General features: G+C 42.6%; 1 protein-coding gene across 5 annotated transcripts in view; it reads right to left on the bottom strand.

Annotated features, from left to right (window-relative positions):
* CTNND2 (catenin delta 2) overlaps window positions 1-21,114 on the bottom strand; it is an 840,835-nt gene that overhangs the window by 231,773 nt on the left and 587,948 nt on the right. For all 5 annotated transcript variants that reach the window (XM_081054244.1, XM_081054243.1, XM_081054241.1 and 2 more), the window contains one exon: window positions 10,628-10,760. In XM_081054244.1, coding sequence (XP_080910370.1) covers window positions 10,628-10,760 — 133 coding nt within the window. The remainder of the gene's footprint in view (window positions 1-10,627; window positions 10,761-21,114) is intronic.

Below are 21,114 nucleotides of genomic sequence, written 5' to 3'. Positions count from 1 at the left end.
GAGAGAACAGGAGGTAACCGGAAATGCTAGCTAAAGAAGCTTAGTTTGGATATGAACTTAGACTATGCCCCTGAAAGAGGGATTAGTTCCTTGGGTATCGCTCTTTTCAGAAATATGACCCAGGCGATCTCATTCAGAAATGTGCCAAGAAAACAGAGCATGGAGGGACTTCACTAGGTTAGACCTGGCTCTCTATCTGTGAGACAAGTGCGATGGGATTGACATTTAGATAGGTCACTTATATATTTTGTTAATTTTTGGAAAGGATACAAACCATTTCTAGGTTGGGCAGATAAGAAGATAACCCATTAAAACGGAAGGAGAGCATGGCCCGAAGAAGACATAAAGTTAAACTAACCCAACATGAATTTTAGCAAACCTAGCAAGGAAACGTCAAAGAGTTTAGAAAAATGCCTGCCACATCACTGTTCCCAAGTCATGACCCTGGTTTTGGGGGCTACTCTCTGACTCATCACTGCTGTGCAAAGAGCCTTTCTGTAGCTGGTAGCCTTAATCAGGCTGGCTACATTTCAACACAATATCAGTCTAATTGCTTACTTTTCATCCACTTTTGGTTATTAAAATGGTCTCATTCTAGTTACAAAGAATGAAGACTCTTCATCTACAACCTCGGTTCTCACCCTCTTCGCGCATCTGCCAACACCTTACCCTCCTGGAGCTGAGTTCCAGCCCGCTGGCATGCTCTTCCCACCCTCCTTCTTCCTCCTTGTTCTTTCCCCTTTGTTGTGGGGGTGGGAGGCAGAAGAAGAGATGTTTCCTCACACAGAGTAAGGCCCCAATGCTGTCTCTGTCTGTTGGTTTTGTAGGGGAGCAAGATTGTGCCACCCCAAAATATTCTTATTTTGAATGATTTTGAATTAAAGTTACTTGAGCTACAGCTGGTACTAGGACACTCTGACCCTCTCCGTGTCTCCCCAGAGACAGGGGATTCAGGACTGAGAAGGCTGTGTAAACAAGCACAGCTTAGTTTCTTCACTAATTAGCACCCAAGCCCAAGTCTCTTTGTCTTGTGAGTTCTTCACAAATGTATTGTTTCTTTATCTAAAATATATAAAAGCTGCCTGCTTTGGTCATTTCTTTTACATGCCCCATCCAGGAGACTTCCATGCCCCCCAAATTAACCTTGATTTTCATCTGGTATTCAGTCTCATGTCAATTTAATTCTTAAGCCAGCCAGAAGAATCTAGAAGGGAAGAAGAAAATTTGTTCCCTCCTTGACAGTTTTCCCAGCCTTGTGGCCCATGGCTGTAGAAGTGGTGCCGCCAGGTGGCTATGGCTCTCTGCTGCCCCCAGCGGGCAGCCTCACTCTGCAGCTCCTGATGCCCTCACCTTGCTTCAACCTGTAGCCCTGCAGTCCTGCAGGAACATGTCTAAGTCCCCTGCACCACCAGTCTCTTCTTTCCTGCCATGGCCCAGAAGGGACCTCAAACTTGAGGGAATACAGCATTTGATCATTAGGTCTGACTGTAACTCCATGATATCTCTGCCTTGTACTCTGGGAGCACAGGACATGTCACCAGCTCAGAAGCTGAGCTGTCAGCCAGTCTGGGAAGGAGATGCCAGTCTTCCTTTTTGGCTGTCACCTACAAACTCTGGGGGGTTCCTATGCTAATGACCAGTTTGCTCAGCATGATTTCCTTCTCTCTCCTGGTTCTCTTGTTCAACTTGTCAATGCAAAAGGCCATCAAGCCAGTTAGGTCTCTATGGCCTCCAGGGACACTTGAGTCTTCTATCGAGAACTGGGCCCTCTTTAAACTGGATCTTAGTAATGATCAGTTTATTTCCTCATGGGGGAACTATACCTGCTGAAGTCTCTATTCAGTGACCCCGGGGACAGGAGAAGGTGCTTACATGGTGCACCACACCTGTCACGCTGATCTGATCCTCCCAACACTAGTGAGGAGAGGCCTTTCCACAGGAGCCCTCCATCTCTTTAGCCCCGAACCAGGACTAGTCTCTGGAAGACTAATGGATACTATGATAGGACCAGGTTTAAGAAGGAGAGAGAAGAGGTAAAGGGGGCAGGAGATGGAGACAGAAAGGGAAGACAGATGTATGAGCAAAATGTGAAGGAAAGGGGTGACAGAGTGTCACCAAGCACTAGGCATCGCTGCCGTTTCATCAGTCCTATCTACCTTTAAGTACAAAGGCCATCATTTGGTGTCTCTGGATGCCTTTATCTTTGCTTCTTTCTCCATATTCCAAAAGACCGTGATTCTGATTATCCTCCACAGCACAGGAACAGAGACACCAAGTTGAAATACACTGTGGTGGAATCATCTTGCCCTCTTTAGTCGTAATTCTTTCCCAGCCTGTTAGCAATATTGCCTACTTCTTATCTCCTCCAAGGAGGATGACTCATGACCCAGGCCACTGGAAGCACTGGTCCAATAACCCTCAATCCCACCTCTTCCATCACCTTTCATGTATGAAGGACCAAGCCTTCGCAAAAGTAAAAAAAGAAAACAAAATGATAGAGCCACTTTCTTCATTCATTTAGTTTTAGCTTCTGGCATTGATGGACCACCTATCACACCTGCCCTGTGTTCATGACGGTGGCTGTCCCCAGAAGCCTTAACTTCCTCATAGAGCCAACTCCTCCCTAGACCCACACCCAGACTCAGTCTCCCGACTCCCACCAGTACTGCTGGCCCCTTATTACTCCTCTTTCCATCCTGATGGAATTTAAACATGACGAGATAACATATTTTGGAAACAGATCTTACAGCTCTGTTAGCTAAAGTCACCACCTTCCTTCCTTTTCTTTATGCAGCCCTGTCACTTGTCCCCCAGCTGCTTCCTTTGGGCACAGGCACTACTCCTTTCCCAGTCGCCAACCTCAGAGGAGCCTCGTTAGACTCCCTCATCTGCCTCCTGGCTCCTGGCCCCTTTTCCACAGTGTTGTTCTGGAAGGTTCTCAGTCAAACCCTCTCCCACTTACTGAGATTCTCTCATTTCCAAGTCTTCCTTACATCAGAATCATTCCAAATGCTTCCAGGTAATCTCGGAAACCACCCACGTTCCTCTCAGAGCCATTGGCCACTTTGTTTTTATCACATGTCCTCAATCACTTTGAGATCACCACAAGAGGCTACCCGAGGTCACCTTCCTGCCTGCCTTTTTTGGCTTCTTCCAAGGAGGACACCCTTTCCCATTTTCTTGGGCAATCGTACCCACTTCACTTATCCATTCACTTTCTCCTTCTTGGTGTCTCCTCATTTCCTTCCATACCACCAGTGACTCTCCCTTCTGACCGTTTAATGGATTCCAAAATCTCTCTAAGTATTCTTTCTTGCAATGTGCTACTTTCCAAACCACCCTGCCTCAAGCAGGCCCCAGACTTCTCTTCTCTGAAGATAAGGCCTTTGGCCTGAAAAGCCTCCACGACCCAGCCCCGGACACTTACCTCTCTGATCTCACCTTCGACACCTTTCCCCTCACTTGCCAGGTCCCAGTCACACTCTTGGTTACTCCTTGTTATGAGCTGAATTACGCTCTCCCAGGAGATATATTGAAATCCAACCCCAAGGTACCTGTGAAGGTGAACTTACTTGGAAACAGGGTCTTCTCAGATGTACTTAAATTAAGATCAGGTCACTAGGGTGGGCCGTGATCTAGAATGACTGAAGTCCTTATAAGAAGAGGAGAGACACAGACAGGGACACATGGGCAGGAGCAGGCCATGTGACGTCAGACACTGGAGTGACACACCTATAAGCCAAGGATTGAGGGCCACACCAGAAGCTAGGAAGAGGCAAGGTGCAACCTACCAGAGCCTCAGGGGCAGCCTGACCCTGCTGACACCTCGGTCTTGGACTTCCAGCCCCAGACTTGAGGAAGAGTAAATTTCTGTTGTTCCAAGCCTCCCAGTCCGATACTTAGTTACTGCAGCCCTAGAAAACTAACACTCCCGGTGCACAGACAAGCGCAGCCTGGCTTCAGGCTAGTCTGCTCTACACGTGGGAACAGACCTCCTCAGAGAGCTCACTCCAAGGTTCTCTCTCTCACTGCCTTTGGGCTCTGCTCAGACACGGTTTCTCAGAGATGACTTTCCTGACCAACCTTATGTGAAAGAGCAGTTGGTCCCCAACCCCGACACACTCATCACTCTCCGTCCCCATCACTGTGCTGTGTTTCCAGCATGGCCAGTATCACCACCTGACACATGACAGATGTGTGTCATTCATTCGTTTAGTGTTGCCTCTTCTGGAAACAACTGGTCTAGTTGGTTCACTGCTGTTCAGCACCAAGAACAGAGCCTGGGATGTTATGCCTGCTCAATGGATATCTGTGCAATGAATATACTCCTTAATTCCACTTTTCCACAATATTAGCATATTAAGCATTTGGGCATGTTTATGTGTGTTTTTATGTTGCACGCATGGGATGGCTCTTTGATTCTAGCGTCCTAGAAGAAGTGATTGAATGTGCTTATTTCAACAGCAGCTCAGCAGAGAGTCACACACAACACACTTCCAGTGTGTACTATAATGATAATAGATTTCGAAATGCGAGTGATGAGTAAGTAAAGCAGAATGTGTACCAACATTCTATCCCTAACACTATGAGACTGGTTTTACGTTTACCTGTTAGGAAGAGATATCTTTAATTTATATTTGTGACAGATCCTGACAATAACCCACATTTCTTAACCAGTCACTCTGGCTGGTAGTCTATGTCTGTTGTCTCTGCGGTGATGTGGATTCTCCTGCTATTTTGTAGTCTAGGAAACCGAGGCTCAGAGAGGTAAAGAAACTTGCCCAAGATCACAGAGCTAGAAAGTAGTAGAACCAGCCAGGGTTCAAAAGCAGGCAGTCTAGTTGCAGAGCCCGTGCTGTAAGCCCCACGGTTTACTATCTACTGATTCTAGCAACTAATATAGGCTCTTTTTCAAAGACTGTTGAACAATTTACGGTGAAGGAAAGAAAAGAAATGGTTTAAAGATAATCAGCTGGAAAGATGGATAGATAGCACCTTCTCTTAAACTATATGAGGTGGAAATAACAAAGAATAGAATAGAAATTACAAAGCACTTTATGTGTAGCAGACAGAACAAGTCTGATTTTTTTTTTTTTTAACATACAAAATGCTCTAAATCAGTTTGAATCCAATTTGTGGGGGAAGGGGAAGGTATGCATTTTTTATACACAGAAGTCAATTTCTATGTTCTAGTTAACACCACCAAAGAAAGATAATGCCAATTTAGAAAAAAATAAATAGTGTAAATGGTACAAATATATTGAAACTATATGGATATGCATGCGAGGGCACACGTGCAGCCCCCCCACACACACACACTCACACAGCGAAACTCTAAAACTGATATCCTTACATCTGATCTTGCTTCCGTTAATTCTAAGTGAGTATGGCTCTGGCTATATTTTTCTGGCAACTTCTAATTTAAAATTCCGTGTTGTCATCACAGTAGGAAGCAGGAAGCTTCTGCTGACTCCACAGGCTGGGTTTTAAGCTTCTGTAAGTGCTCTCCCAGGCTGGGGCTCTGTCCTTCCATGGTTCTTAACAAATGGTGTCATACTGCCCTGTTTCCATACTGTGTCCAGGAGGCTGTGGCTTCCTTAGAGGTAGGGATCTATACGTTATGAATATTTGATTCTCCTACTAGCACAAAACAGGTTGTCGATAAACTTGTTTTCCCACTAGTCCACTAGGACTGAAGATGCCATTTCTTTAAAAACAAAAAAGGCTTTATTGGATTTGGGATGGGAAGGCAGTTGAGAAGAGGTTTGTTAGGAGTTAGGAAAATAAAATTAGTGTTGGTTTCCTAGAGAAATTGTTCTTATCTTCAAACTGCATTAAGTATACTGCATAAGATCTTCAAACACTTTGAACACTTTGGTTGTATATTTGAGAGCTGAAGCTATTTTTTCATATAAAAATAGGAAATCAGGCCAAAACTTAAGTTAAATCTTCGTCTTTGGTGGTCACCAGCCATTTCCATCATAGAGAAGTAAATACAAGTCAGTCCTTCCTGTAGGTAATAGAATGCCGTGTTACCCCGAAAATAAGACCTAGCCGGACCATCAGCCCTAATGTGTCTTTTGGAGCAAAAATTAATATAAGACCCAGTCTTAATTTTACTATAAGACCAGGTATAATATAATGTAATATGCAACATAATTCCGGGTCTAATATAATACCGGGTCTTATATTAAGTTTTGCTCCAAAAGATGCATTAGAACTGATGGTCTGCTCGGTCTTATTTTTGGAGAAACATGGTATAATAAAGTTTGAGTTTTTAAAAAAGGCATGTTATTTAAGTGAATAGTCTTATGTTTTAAAAAAACATTTTAATATTATTAAAAAATTTTAAATTTATAATTTTCATTACATTATTTTAAAACTTTCATTAAATGTAATTTATTAATTTATAATGAAATAAATTAAAATATTAAAAGATTTTCAATTTTTAAAAGGAATCCACTCTTGTCATTTGAAAATAGGCAAATACTTTTTAAAATGTAGGTGACATATTATCTTGAATGTCACCAGGTTGGGTACACATGCATATACAGGCTCCAGTTTGGGTATGACTGTTCAGGTGTGACTATGGGGTATCCAGCTGCAAGCCTACTCTAATGTGGGCATCTGAAGAAATGGGGGGAAATGCAGGAGGGGGGAGCATATATAAAATAAAATCACTGCAACCCATGATAGGCAGTTAGGATTACCACCAAATCCATGGGATTGTTCTTAATATTCTTAACTGAGGAAGAGTTCCCAGAAAGAGTAAAGAAAGGATATGAAAAATACTAAAAAGTTATCAACATTACGCACCTCCTAAAAAATGCCTGTGGTACATACACATGAACAGGTTTTCATGTCTAATAGCTCTAAATTATCGAAAGCTCAGTTTATTGTGACAGTGCCACAATTCAGGAGACAGCAAAGATGGCAGATGTAGTTCCAATATTACTGACATCCATCCATGCCAATCACAGCTCTGCCTTTAAAAGTAGGAGGAGCTACCTACATATCAGATGTTCATTAGCTCATAAAAATGAGCTGCACAAACTTGTTGGGCTTGCGACAATGACCAGGCTTCCTTACGTTTCCTCCTTCAACCACACATTTGAATTTTTCCTCAACTGCTTTTCTTTTGATCTTACTCAGTCTGCTCTTAACTCTTATCTGTATGGTACCCTCCTATCCCATTTTTTGGACACTTGCTGGTCTTCAAAGTGTTAACTGAATGGCCTACCCTGCGTCAGGGCACCCAGTGGACGGCATTCTGCCGTAGTCACTTGTGGTTGTCGAGCTGACTACATTGGGTCCTCTTCCCTGAGTTCCACATCCCTGGTGGGAGGGGAACCAAAAGACTGCCTGACTTCCAAATTCACTAGCCCGGAAATAGGAGTTACAGACAGGGCTTTCATCTACTGATTTATGGAAGTGAATTCTCAGCTTTGTTCCTGTAAGATCTGGCAGGTATCATTTTGAACTGAATTTCTTGGTTTCATTATATGAAAACTGTACAAAGAGCTATAATAAGGAATAAGAAAGTCATGATTAATGACCCTCCACATATAGGGCATTTAATACTGCCTTTTGCTCAATGGCCTATCCATTGTGTGAGCAAAGTCAATACCAATAATGAAATGTAAAAATCAATTGAATAAAATGCAATAGAAAGACTAGGAGACTGAGTAAATTTGGAAAGGCTAGTGCCTGCAAGATTAGTATGTGGCCAACAGGTAATTACAAAAATCAATACCTGGATATGAAAACACGACAGGCAGCCATCTGTCACAAAGAGAGAACTCATTACTAATGATTTGGCTCCTGAGTTAGGATGAGAGAACAAAATAGGTCTAAGCAAAATCCCTATCAGAGGTCACATGTCTGTGTGTATGTGTGGGTATGTATTGTGTGTATGTGCACACGTGTGTGCTCCCTATGTGACTGAGGAGAGAGAAAGGGAAACTCCAGATGGCTTACGTTGTATTTTATTTAGGTGTTTTGCACTTTCTCTATTCCTTTGGCTTTTACTAACTTCGACTTCATTTTGCTAACTTGGTGCCAGGCTGTACCCTACCCTATATCACCCTTTCCTTCCTTCTCATCCCAGCCTCCCAGACACCAAGGGGACATTACCTTGAGGTCCTGGCAGTGTTTGGAGCCTGTAGGAGTGAGGCTGAGGACTGACACCCATAATCTGAGCTGGTGCTCTAAGTGCCAAACTGTTGGAAGAATTTCTAAGCAGCGCCAGGTAATATAGGAAGCCTTGAGAGCACCCACAGCCAAATAAAAAAGTAAACACACGACACACAGACGTACCCAGACACACATCAGGTAAAATAGTAACTTAAGTGTCTTAACTGTGTTCCTGGCCAAAAAAGAATATGAGTGAAAGAATATGTCACTACCAAGCAGTCTGCATACCTTAAATCACTTACTCCCTGCAAAGACTCCACCATGGAGGTATCAGCATCTCTCTTTCAAAAGAAAAGAGGCTTGCGAGGACAGTCAGCTTGCTCAAGGAGACACAGCTAGTGAGCAGGGAAGTGATGGGAAGCTGCCTCTGTCTGACACTGCTGTGTGTGCCTGTCACCATTTCACTGTACCACCTCTTGTCTACCCCAGGGCAGGGCGTGCTTCTGATGTGGCCACACACACGTCTATAGCCAGTTGTCAGGACTCACTGCTCCGGGGAGGCTTTCAGGCAAGGGCACGGATCACGGAGCAGAGCCAGTCGACCAGTGACTCTAAACTTCCTCAGGCCATGATGTCTGCACCGCCTCACGGCATGAGTCCCTGTAATAAAGAGTCTGACTCCATCTTTTGAAGTTTGGCTTCTGACAGCTCTTAAGCGTCACCCTCCCTCTTCCCGTCTGCCCACATCTCAGCAAGCTGATAAGCAAGCTTGGGTGTTTCCTCCTGTAACATCAGCAGGGATTCAAACCCCATAAGCCCCCATCTGCATGTGGGACCTCACTCAGGTCCCACCCCATAACCACCATGAAATCCGGAGACAGTCTCTTTTCCTGCTGTCTCCAGCCATGTTTGGTCCAGCTTGGGAGCCACCTAGCTCACCCCTCCCTTTCAGGCCCTCTTGGTATGTGTGGGAGCAGTGTCGTCTTCATGTCAGAACCAAATTTGGGGTTGGAGTGCACCCCACCTTTGTAGGGGTAACACCACACTCCCGAACCAACTTTATGCCAATAACGCCATGAAATGCTTTTGTGACTTTTGGCAAAACCCTCAAAGTTGTACTCTTCAAATGATGGTATATAATCCCCGAAGCAGAAATCCGTCCTTCATTTTGAACAGACATTATGTTTTCCTATTAAAAACTGTGTAATTAAGATAATTTCCATTTGGGACAGGAGCCACTTTAATATGTTTTTAGTTCATTTTAAATTTATCTTCGATGGACAGTATTTTTCTATATCTCAACGTTGGTACTGCTGACAATTGGGGCTGGGTCATTCTTTGTGGTGGGGCTGCCCCGCGCAGGATAGGACGTCTTCCAGCATCCCTGACCACTACCCAGCACAACCCTCTCCAACTGTGACAATTAAAAAAAATCTCCAGACGTGTCAAATGTCCCTTGGGGGCAAAATTACACCTGGTTGAGAACCACTGCTCTATATTTATTACACACACACACAGACATACACACACACACAAATAATACCATTTCTGGTAAGAATGAGCATGGATCAAGTCCTTCGAGTCCCAGTGGAAGACATAGAAAAAAATGATGAAAATCTGCTAAGCTATATACATCTCAATGCAAGCAAGCAAAATCTATAATAAATTGCAATTATATCTTCAAATCTCTCCACTCTTAAACTAATTTAGACTTATCCTCAAAACTGCTTACATGCTATGGAGATGACTCTTTATAGCTTATAAAATCTTTTTTTTTTTTTTTTAAAGCATGGTTACTCAGCTGCTTATATGCAATGATTACCTCTTTTTTAAAAAAAATCGGAGTTAGCTATACTGACCACCGTGGTTGTCCAGAAATACCACTCACACAATGCAAGCACCTTAAAGTATTCCCAAAACACAAAGCATGTTATCATTCGTTTACAAGAGGGTCACAGACAATGGTCTTTCTAATGGAGCGCATTCTCCTATATCCATATGATACCCACTGGTACTTCGGTGAATGGCTCAAAATTCTTGGTTATAACACAAAGTTGGTTTATTGCCTAGAGTTCCCATCCGATCAATGAAGGATAGATGACACCATAGATCGACTGTAGTAATCTCATTGTAAACTGAGGAGACAACATAAGATACTCTGTATTTCCTCAGGATTTCGAGGCAGAGACAACTTCAGAGATGGAATTGGGAAGAGAAAAAGGCAAACCACACTCAAAGGGCAGCAGCTGACAATCTCGCCTTTGTGAACACTAGCACGTATCCTTGGTCCTCTATTCCACAGTACTCAATTATTAAAGAAAAAGAATGTATGATAAGCACGCCAATTAGATGGAAAGTGCTGTTTCAGTCTTAAACATGGATCTCAGTTTTGAAACTTTAGTTTTCTCACGTCTTTCCCCTTGCAACATTACTCTAGAAACCTTAGTGATGAACCATCGGATACTGGTCCTTTGAGAATCGGAGCAGCGCTTACCTCAGCTTTAATTTTATTGTCTCCAAAGCAGAGGTGCTGTAAGTAGGCGGCAGCATTGGACTGGACCGAGGGGAACTGATGTTGCAGCATCTGAATCACTTCAGGAAGTTCCGGGTCTCTCCACCCAAATTCTCTGAACAAAAGGAAGGTGGGAGAACATGAGAGGGCAATCCTGCCACACAGTCAGCGTACCCTTAACTCATTTAGGAAATGCACTCGACAGTTTACATGGGAATATTTCACAAACGATTGTTCTGGTTTTCTTACATGTATTCATTTAGCAAAGGATTTGCAAAGATTCCCTTGAGTAAATGGTTTGTAAGTATATACCATGTGTGCATATGAAGGTCTGACAATTAAGTTCTCGACTTGTTGCAACGCTGTTGCTAACCTTTTTTGGTATCAGATGGATTATTCATTATGAATTTGTACCAACTGGACAAAGAGTCAACCAAGTTTACTATTTGGAAGTGCTGAAAAGGCTGCGTGAAAAGGTTAGACGACCTGAACTTTTCATGGCTCTTGCATCACGACAATGCACCAGCTCACACGGCACTGTCTGTGAGGGACTTTTGAGCCAGCAAATAAATACCTGTATTGGAACACTCTCCCTACTCACCTGATCTGGCCCCTAATGACTTCTTTCCTTACCTGAAGACAAAGGAAATATTGAAAGGAACACATTTTGATGACATTCAGGACATCGAGCGTAATGTGATGACAGCGCTGATGGCCATTCCAGAAAAAGTTCCAAAATTGCTTTGAATGGTGGACTAGGTGCTGGCACTGGAGCATAGCTTCCCAAATGGAGTACTGTGAAGGTGACCTAAGTGATATTCAGTAATGAGGTGCGTAGCACTTTTTCTAGGATGTGATCGCGAACTTAATTGTCAGACCTCATATACATATACGAGTATGCATGTATACATATATAATCTTAAATGCATTAACTGAAGTTATCTGTCTATGAAGATTATGAAACAATAATTGAAAATAACATCTGATTTTATTAATATATGCATTTTTCATTTGGCCTTAAAAGGATAATTTATAAGGTCACATTGATTTTCTCATATATTGTTTCAACAGTCTGACTCAGGTACAGTATTTAGCTAAATTATCATATAAGAGAAAATATAACTGGATGGGTCCAATCCAAAATGTCATAATAGCAGTTGATGTCATCATCTTTATTATTTTTATCATTATAATCTCTTCTTTAATAATACACAGAATCCTTAGATGATTCTCTGGGGATAAATTATAGCAACGAGAAGACTCTATAAAAGAGTATTTAAAGAGTTAAGATTATCTTTAAATGTTAATAAATGTAATGCCTTCTACATTCTTTTCCTGTGTCTTCCTTTTTCCATCTAAGCTACTCCAACAAGCTGGTTGTTTATTTAATTTTAAGAAACATGCTCTAAGATATTTAAATCCATTCTAAAACATAAGGTTGAGTGTACCATGATGCATATAAATATTCTTTATGAAGTCAATCAGTTCAACCAATTACAATTGAGCTGAAAGGACAAACTGCATGGATTCTATTCCTGTAGTGGGAAGCCAATTTTTAACAGAGAAATAAAAAAGCAACAACCTCTGAGACCACAGATAAAAACTTGACCCTACGAGCCATAAGAGCATACTATTTATGTGAAGGATGAGGAGGAAGAGAAACGAGATGGCTTTGCAACAACCACTCTACTCCTGGAGAAAGAACTCAAAAGCATATATCCTATTGACACCAGGTCAGGGCTGTCATCTGAGAAGAAGAGTCATGAAAAACAGGCGAGAGAAAGGAACAGACAAAGGTTAAAAGTTTCCTCGTAGATTCTAACCTGTTCTCTTTATCATTCCTTTATCACAACTGGTAGAGGTTGTCAAGCAAACCTTGGAGCACGTTGGTGCTTCCCTTGGAGCTACAATATGAAGTAGGATTCCTTTTGAATTGGCTCAATTTTTATTGGAGAGCTAAAGAATTCAGTTGAATATTCATTGTTTAACAAATTTACCTAAAATTACACAAATTTTCAAAAGGACATATATAATATAGTAACACATTTACTATAAAACATAATTAAGTGATTGCTGATAATAAACAAACTATTGACTTTTTCTTGGCTATGTGATCTAGAAAATAATTATGGATTAAAACACAGGAAGCCAGTTTTTCTTTTTAATTTAATTTCCTTTTGCTGTGTGATTTTAAATCACCTCTGCAACATCAAGATAGCACTGTCCCTCTTCTTTTAATAGTAGCCCCCTAAAATTACATTCTGCATACAAATTAAATGGAAAATCTACAGAAATTAAAATGGGAAATAATATGCAAAGACACTGGATATGCAAAGACACTGGAGCCTCACCCCTCAGGTCTTTGCATGGTACTGTCTTGTCTTTGCTAGGTCTCAGTTCCAACATCTCCAAGGGGTCTCCTGAAGCCTCTGGCCAAAGAAGCCCCAGCCCTCCAGTCATTTCTACTTTACTATCCTATTTTATACACAATACTTGTGATGATCTGAAAGTCTCTTCTATTGTTTTTATTGTTACTATTTATTGTCTCCCCCACCCCAAGCTCCATGGGGGCAAGGACATTGCCCACACCAGGAAAGAATGATACCTGGAGCACCCATGTCCCAATCCTCATTGGATTGCTGGGGCTGGGGGAGGGGAATTACTCTGGGACCCAGTGAAAGAGGGTGAGAGAGCTCAGAAAGCCAGAAGACAAAAGTGACTCAGTGGTTAACATGACTCAACTGTCTCCTAGCCTAAACCAGCTCTCCAGGATGGGGTTGGGGGGATTGTGTGTCTGGGTGCTTTACTTCCGGCTTATTCTAACTGCTGTCCTCCAGGACTCGGCCACGGCAGCAGCTGCCCTCCGAGGGAATATCCACGGATAGACGCTAAAGGAGCACCTGGCAGAAAGTCTGGGGGAATGAAAATACCCAAGTCTCTTTCTCTAGAACCGTTTTACTTCACTTAGGTGAGATTCTGTTTGGGGTTTTTGCTGCTCATACAGATGGATTCCATAGAAGGAGCTGGGGGCCTGGATGCAATAAAATGTCCGTGTCCTTCAGGACGGAATTCCGTCTATGGTATGGTTTCTTCACGTAAGGTCCTCATCCTTACGGACACAGTGGCTTGTAAGACAAAAACGTTCTGGAAGAGACAAATATGAGCTCTGACAATTAAGTTTATGAACTTGTTGCAACTTTTAAAAAAAGGTTGCTAACCTTTTTTGGGTATCAGAAGGATTATTCATCATGACTTTGTACCAACTGGACAAGCAGTTAACCAAGTTTCCTATTTGGAAGTGCTTTAAAGGCTGCTTGAAAAAGTCAGACGACTGAACTTTTTGCTAATAATTTACGACTCTTGCATCACGACAATGTACCAGCTCACATGGCAATGTCTGTGAGGGAGTTTTTAGCCAGGAAACAAATAACTGTATTGGAACATCCTCCCTACTCACCTGATATGGCCCCCAATGACTTCTTTCTTTAGCCGAAGATAAAGGAAACATTGAAAGGAAGACATTTTGATGACATTCAGGACATCAACAGTCATATGATGACAACTCTGATGGCCATTCCAGAAAAAGAGTTCCAAAATGGCTTTGAAGGGTGGACTAGGTGCTGGCATCAGTGCATAGCCTCCCAAAGGGAGTACTTCGAAGGTGACCATAGTGATATTCAGCAATGAGGTATGTAGCACTTTTTCTAGGATGACTTTGCAAACTTAATTGTCAGAGCTCGTACAAGGGAGGGAACAGGAAGCATGAAGGTATGGGGCTATACGGAGGGGTTAACTATTTAGGAAAGGTATGGAAATCAGCTTGGGGTGGTAATCTGTGAAACAGGGAGCTGCAAGGAGGAGCGCTGCCTGGGAAAGGGGGACAGGACAGGGGATGGGGCTGGGAACAAGTCTGGGGTAAGATAATGCAGGCCTTTTCATTCAAATACAAAAAGTCTTGGTCTGGTCTGTGGTCAGGGTTGTGCAAATTTAGATTTGTTTAGGCTTACAAAACAGACAGAAAAAATAAACTTAAGTAAGAGTGAGAGTGCGTCCTCAAAGCCAGTTGTTAAGATTCCCTGATCACACGCTTTTTACTCGTTAATCCTTAACTAGCCTCGTGGAGTTTAGTTTTATGTGAAAGAAGGAAACCAGACTCGAGATGTTCGTGCATTTAAATGGTGGGGCTGAAATTAAACTGTCTGCTTTCGAACAGATAAATTGAACCACATAACTCTGCTGTGTGCTGTACTCATGGTCTTGAAACAATCTCTAGACAGTGATTTGGGGGGACAATGTTTAAAAAATGAATATGTTTCAAACAGTGCTCCTGGGGCCACTTGACAATGCCCGAAGGCATTTTTGGTTGTCACAACTGGAAGATGCTATTGGCATCCAGTGGGTAGAGGGCAGGGAGGCCGTGATCAACATCTTACAATGCACAGGACAGTCCCCCACAACACAGAATGCCTTGTCCCCAAAATGTCATCAGAGCTGGGGTGCAGAAACCTGGGTTTAAATATGCACTGTATTGGATCACGTTTGTTGAGTAAGTGTGTTATGTCTTTCGCTCCTTAATTACTGTAGTGGGAGGGGCACAGATTTGGCATCAGAGTATGACATTGGGCATGTGGTAAGCTTCTTGGAGCTCCAGGATTCTCATCTGTAAAATGTGGACGATACAGAAAAGAGCAGTGTTGTTTTAAGGTGGTGTGAAATGATATGTGCCAGTGTCACACAGGAAAGAATTCAGAGCTTGAACATCTGACTTTCTCCCTTCTAGCCAATAAATACAGGATAGTCCCTTAGTGTTTGCTGGTCTTGCTTTCCATGGATCAAATACAGAGAATGACACATATTTTTCATGGGATTCCTTTTTAAATGACACCATAATGCACATGGAAGTCCTTGGTAAACTGTTAAGAGCTAGATTTATACTAGTAATTATTATTCTAAGGCTGCTCTAAGGGGTACACACACACACACGTTGTATAATGCCATTTTAAAAAATAACCTTCTACTTATTTGTATTCAATTAGACATTATACTTACTCGAAGGAGAGACACTGCTTTAGTTTGCAGTAAAAACTGTGCATTAAAATGTGACCTTATGACAAGCTTTCTTGTTCCCCATCCCCCTTCAAAGGCCCAGTGGTACCTATGCTGGGCAACGTTCTCTACGTGCAGCCAGAATCGGTTCAGATCCTGCCCCACCATGAACTCTCTTGGAGCGCTGGGCTCCTCCCATCTGTGTCTCGTCTGCTGTAGAATCTCCACGGGCTGGCATGCGAGGTGTTCTCCGAATATACATTCATTGAGGCCATCTGTCGTACTGAGATAATAAGTCCTACCTCGGAGTAATATTGGGATGATTAGAAATAATATATATGAACCCCTTAGAGCAATGTCTGGCACATAGTGGGTATGCTCAAGAAATGTCTGGTATTATATGTCACTAGATGAAGAAGAGGAGGAGAAGAAGAAATGAGAACCATCTATGATCTCCCACAGACGCCAAATTCATAACTCTCATTGGTTACTGGGCTTCACTTTTAAAATGTTAATGGAACTGGAGAGTATGCAAATGTAACCTTTTCTCCATGAAAACATGTCAGGAAGACCAACAATATTGTGACTAAATCCTCACTCTTCCGCGGACTATCTGAGCTGTTAAAACTACACGGTGCTCGGCATAGCACTAACTAGCAAGCGGTTTAAAATCCCTTCCTATGTGATGCTGGCACTGGCACAAAAGAGTTGCTGTACTGTCACAACATTTGATCACATTTATGTCTGCACTGTAAAGAGCCCCGGGACAACCAGAGCCTCCAGGAATTCAAAATTTGGTTTTCGGCAAAGCTCTATGTCAGAGGGACAGTGTCATTCTGAAGGCTGCGTCGGTAATTTCCATCGGGGCAGGGCTGTACGGGTATTTTTACAATTATTCTAAACCAATTATTTCTAAACTTTTCAATTATAACAAAAAGTTTTAAAGATCATTTTGACTTTAATTTGAATACCCAGAGCCACACGGTGGCCTGTTTTGTCTCTGATTTAGTTTTGTTGATAAGGCTGGGGGTGGGGGGTGGGTACAGAGGTGGTGGCCTTAAGAAAGAGAGGGGATTCTTTTTTAAACGACAAAATTGAGATATTTTAATTCTCGTTGATCAACAAGAACTTATTCAGTGATAAACACGTGGATGTGTTAGTGTCTTAATCTTCATTCCTAGAGAGTTTGTAACCAAAACAAAAAGCTGCCTGATATGGTTAACCACATTGGAAAGCATTCTTTGCTATTAGCATATAAACAGTCACACTAGAACTGTGACTGTCTAGAAAGCACGCTCAATTGTTTTGGTGTTTAGAAAGAAATGGCTTTCGCCAAGCTTAACATTTTGAGGAGATGGAATTCTCAGAACTGTATCGTGAGCATTAATTCCCTTGCCCAGGACCTGTGGGCCTGTCTCCTGACAGAGCAGCCACAGTGTTTGTTCCCTGGAGCCAGGCTCAGTGCTCGGGGTGGAGCTGCTCAGGGACTACCCAGAGCAGCTCCATTATCCACGGAATACAGCAGCTGCTTCCGACTATCCACGGGCCTTTTCTCATCTGAATTCTGGGTTCTATGTAAATTATATTTTCTCTCTTTACAAAACTCACACAAATCACCTATGATGACAAGATAGAACAGAAAAGAAAAATCAAGTACACAAAAGGAAAATTCAAGTATTATGAGCATAAGGTCAGCAGACTTGCTTAATTTGTTTCCAATCTGTGTCTTTCCTTACAAGCAGCCCTGCCAACAGAAGAGAAATTAGAACCCAGAAATAAAACCACATAAATATGGACAGACAATTTTTGACAAAGAAGCTAAAAACATACAATGGAGGAAAGACAGCCTCTTCAATAAATGGTGCTGGGAGAATTGGATAGCCACGTGCAAAAGAATGAAACTGGACTGCTATCTGTCACCATGTACCAAAATTAATTCAAAATGGATCAAAGACTTAAGCATACGACCTGACACAATAAACTACATAGCAGAAAACATAGGTACTAAACTTATGGACCTTGGGTTCAAAGAGCATTTTATGAATTTGACTCCAAAGGCAATGGAAGTAAAAGCTAAAAGAAACAAATGGGACTATATGAAACTTAAAAGCTTCTGCACAGCAAAAGAAACCATCGACAAAATAAAGACGCAACCAACTGAATGGGAGAAGATTTTTGCAAACAGTGCCTCTCATAAGGGGCTAATATCCAAAATATACAAGGAACTCATGAAACTCAACAACAAAAAAACAAACAACCCAATTGAAAAATGGACAGAGGACCTGAAGAGACATTTCTCCAAAGAGGATATACAAATGGCAAATAGACATATGAAAAAATGCTCAACATCGCTAATCATCAGAGAAATGCAAATCAAAACCACAATGAGATATCACCTCACCCCAGTCAGAATGGCTATCATCAACAAGACAAATAGCAACAAGTGTTGGAGAGGCTGTGGAGAAAAAGGAACCCTCATACACTGTTGGTGGGAATGCAGACTGGTGCAGCCGCTATGGAAGGCAGTGTGGAGGTTCCTCAAAAATTACAAATAGAATTACCATATGACCCAGCAATCCCTCTCCTGGGTATCTACCCCAAAAATTTGAAAACATGTATACACAAAGACACATGTGCTCCAATGTTCATTGCAGCTTTGTTTACGGTGGCCAAGACATTGAAACAACCAAAATGTCCTTCGACAGATGAATGGATAAAGAAGTTGTGGTATATATACACAATGGAATACTATTCGGAGGTAAGAAAAGATGACATAGGAATATTTGTGACAACATGGATGGATCTGGAGAGTATAATGCTAAGCGAAATAAGTCAGACAGAAAAACCAGAGAACCATATGATTTCACTGATATGTGGTATATAAACCAAAAACAATAAAAGAACAAGACAAACAAATGAGAAACAAAAACTCATAGACACAGACAATAGTTTAATGGTTACCAGAGGGCAAGGGGGAGTGGGGGGTGGGAGATGAGGGTAAGGGGGATCAAATATATGGTGATGGAAGGAGAACTGACTCTGGGTGGTGAATACACCATGGGATTTATAGATGATGTAATACAGAATTGTACACCTGAAATCTATGTAGTTTTACTAACAAATGTCACCCCAATAAATTTAAAAAAAAGAGAGAAATTAATACAGCAGAGAAGTGGCCATTCCTTTTAGTTAAGACAGAATGGCTACTGCTTTGTGTACTAGGAGGCCAGGAAGGGAGAACCTGGGGCTCTCTACACCTGTCCCAATATTCATGGCAGGTTTCTGCTTAGGATATGATGGTAAATTGAATAACCACCCTCAGAGGGTAGCCAGGTCCTAATCTCTGAGACCTGTGAGTGCGACTTCATATGGCAAAATGCACTTTGCACAGAATAAGAAGGCAACATAACACTGAATGTGAGATGCTATGCTGCCATCTTTGAAGGTGGAGAAAGGGGCCATGAGCCAATGGATGCAGCTCTAGAAGTCGGAGAAGATAAGAAGGACTTTCCCCGTAGGACCTCTGCAGTCAGCATGGTTCTATTGACTCTGTGATTGTGGTCCAGCGAGCCTGATTTCACACATCTGGCCTCAGAACTATAAGGAAATAAATGTGTGTTGTTTCAAATCATCAACTTTGTGTTAATTTATTATAAGGAAACAAATGCAGCGGCCCATCTGACCCCAGGATATGGAACAGACCACCCCACTGGAGCAAGGAGGTGGAAAGAACTGCTTAAGATATTCCAAGAGGCACCACCTCCAACTCCTGTCTCTGGAAGTCCTCTTGGTGACTTCTGGTAATCAGATAGACTCCTCGATTATTTATTGACTTTTTGCTCATCTCTTTATCTGTTTATCTGTTTGCATTGCAGGTTCTCTGACCTTCAGATTATTTCATGAAGGCCGACGTCCACTGAGTGACCACTGAGCTTCCGGCCACTGCAGGCACAGCAATGAACACAGCAGCGGTCCTGTCCTCGGCAAATTAGTTTATAATGGTAACTGTCAATTCATTATTAAAAGAGCCAAACATATTATTTGTCAGATAGTGGTAAGTGGATGTTGGGTTGAATTGTGTCCTCCAAAAATTCATGTCCACAGAGAACCACAGAATGTAACCTTATTTGAAATAAGGTCACTGCAGATGTCATTTAGGATCAAGACGAGATCTTAGTGGATGAAGGTGGGGTGAAACCCAATGAGTGTGTCCTCAGAAGAGAGAAAATGACATCGAGACACAGAAACAATAAGGCCACATGCAGATGCAGGTAAACATTGGGGTGATAGGGCCGCAAGTCAAGGGGTGCCAAGAACTGCTGGCTACCAGCAGAAGCAAGAAGATTGGCATGGATGGTCTTTCCTTCAGAACCTCCAGAAGGAATCAACTCCTGATTCCTGGATTTTGGTGTTCTGGTCTCCTGAACTCTTAGAGAATAACACTAGTGTTGTTTAAGCCACTTAGTTTGTGGTACTTTGTTACAGCAGGAACAGGAAACGAATACAAGAGTGATGGAAAAACATAAAGCAGGTAGACACAGGCAATACCAGAGAGTGTGTGTGCACGTGCAGAGGGTGGGGGGGTGGGGAGGTTTCTATTGCAAATGCAGTGGCTGAGGAGGACCTCCCTGAGAAAGTGACCCTGGAGGAGAGAACTAAAGTGGTGCTAAGTAGAGGAAAGTCCCAGAAAGGGAGAACAGTGTCAAGGCCCCGAGGCAGGCATGTGCTTGGCATCTCAGACAAGAGATGAGAAAGCCGGTGGGTGAAGGGGAGTGAGTCCCGAGCACCATGTTGAGAGAGGCCACAGGGGCCCAGGTTACACAGGAGTTGCCAGCCACGGCAGGCTTTTAGCTTCTGCACTGAGAGATACGGGAATCATCGAAATGCTGTGATCTGATTCAGTTTAAAAAAATACATCGATGGTGGCTACATGGATGTATACATCTGTCAAAAGTAAACAACTGCAGGTCTCAAAAGGTGCGTTTATTGTATATAAATTATACCTCAATACAACTGAGTTTACCAAAAAGCTCCCTCTGGCTGCAGTGTTGAGAACAGACGCTAGCAGGCAGGATGGAGGCAGGGGACTGGTTCGGAGGCTCCTGCAGGGATTCTGGTGAGAACGGTGGTGGCCCAGCAGAGGGCACTGAGAAGCAGACGGAGCCTGGATGAGTTCTGAAGCAGAGCCCGCAAGGCCTTCCTGACCTGGTGCTTCTGCGGGAGACAGATGCTCAGTGAATCCCTCTGACCGACCCCTCTACTTCTCCACCCCCAGCTCCACAGTAACTGGTGACTCCTACTGCCTCATCTCTCAGGCCCATCCTGGCATCAGGGGCGTGGGTTGGTCAGACCAGCACCCTCTTTGGGGACTGGCGTCTATTATTTCCGAGTAAGAAGGAACAATTTCAGCTGGCAAAATTTCT

Source organism: Rhinolophus hipposideros (assembly GCF_964194185.1).
Source record: "Rhinolophus hipposideros genome assembly, chromosome: 7".
NCBI classification, from domain to species: domain Eukaryota; kingdom Metazoa; phylum Chordata; class Mammalia; order Chiroptera; family Rhinolophidae; genus Rhinolophus; species Rhinolophus hipposideros.
Note: the sequence above shows the minus strand (reverse complement) of the source record. Positions and strands in the feature narration are given on the sequence as shown.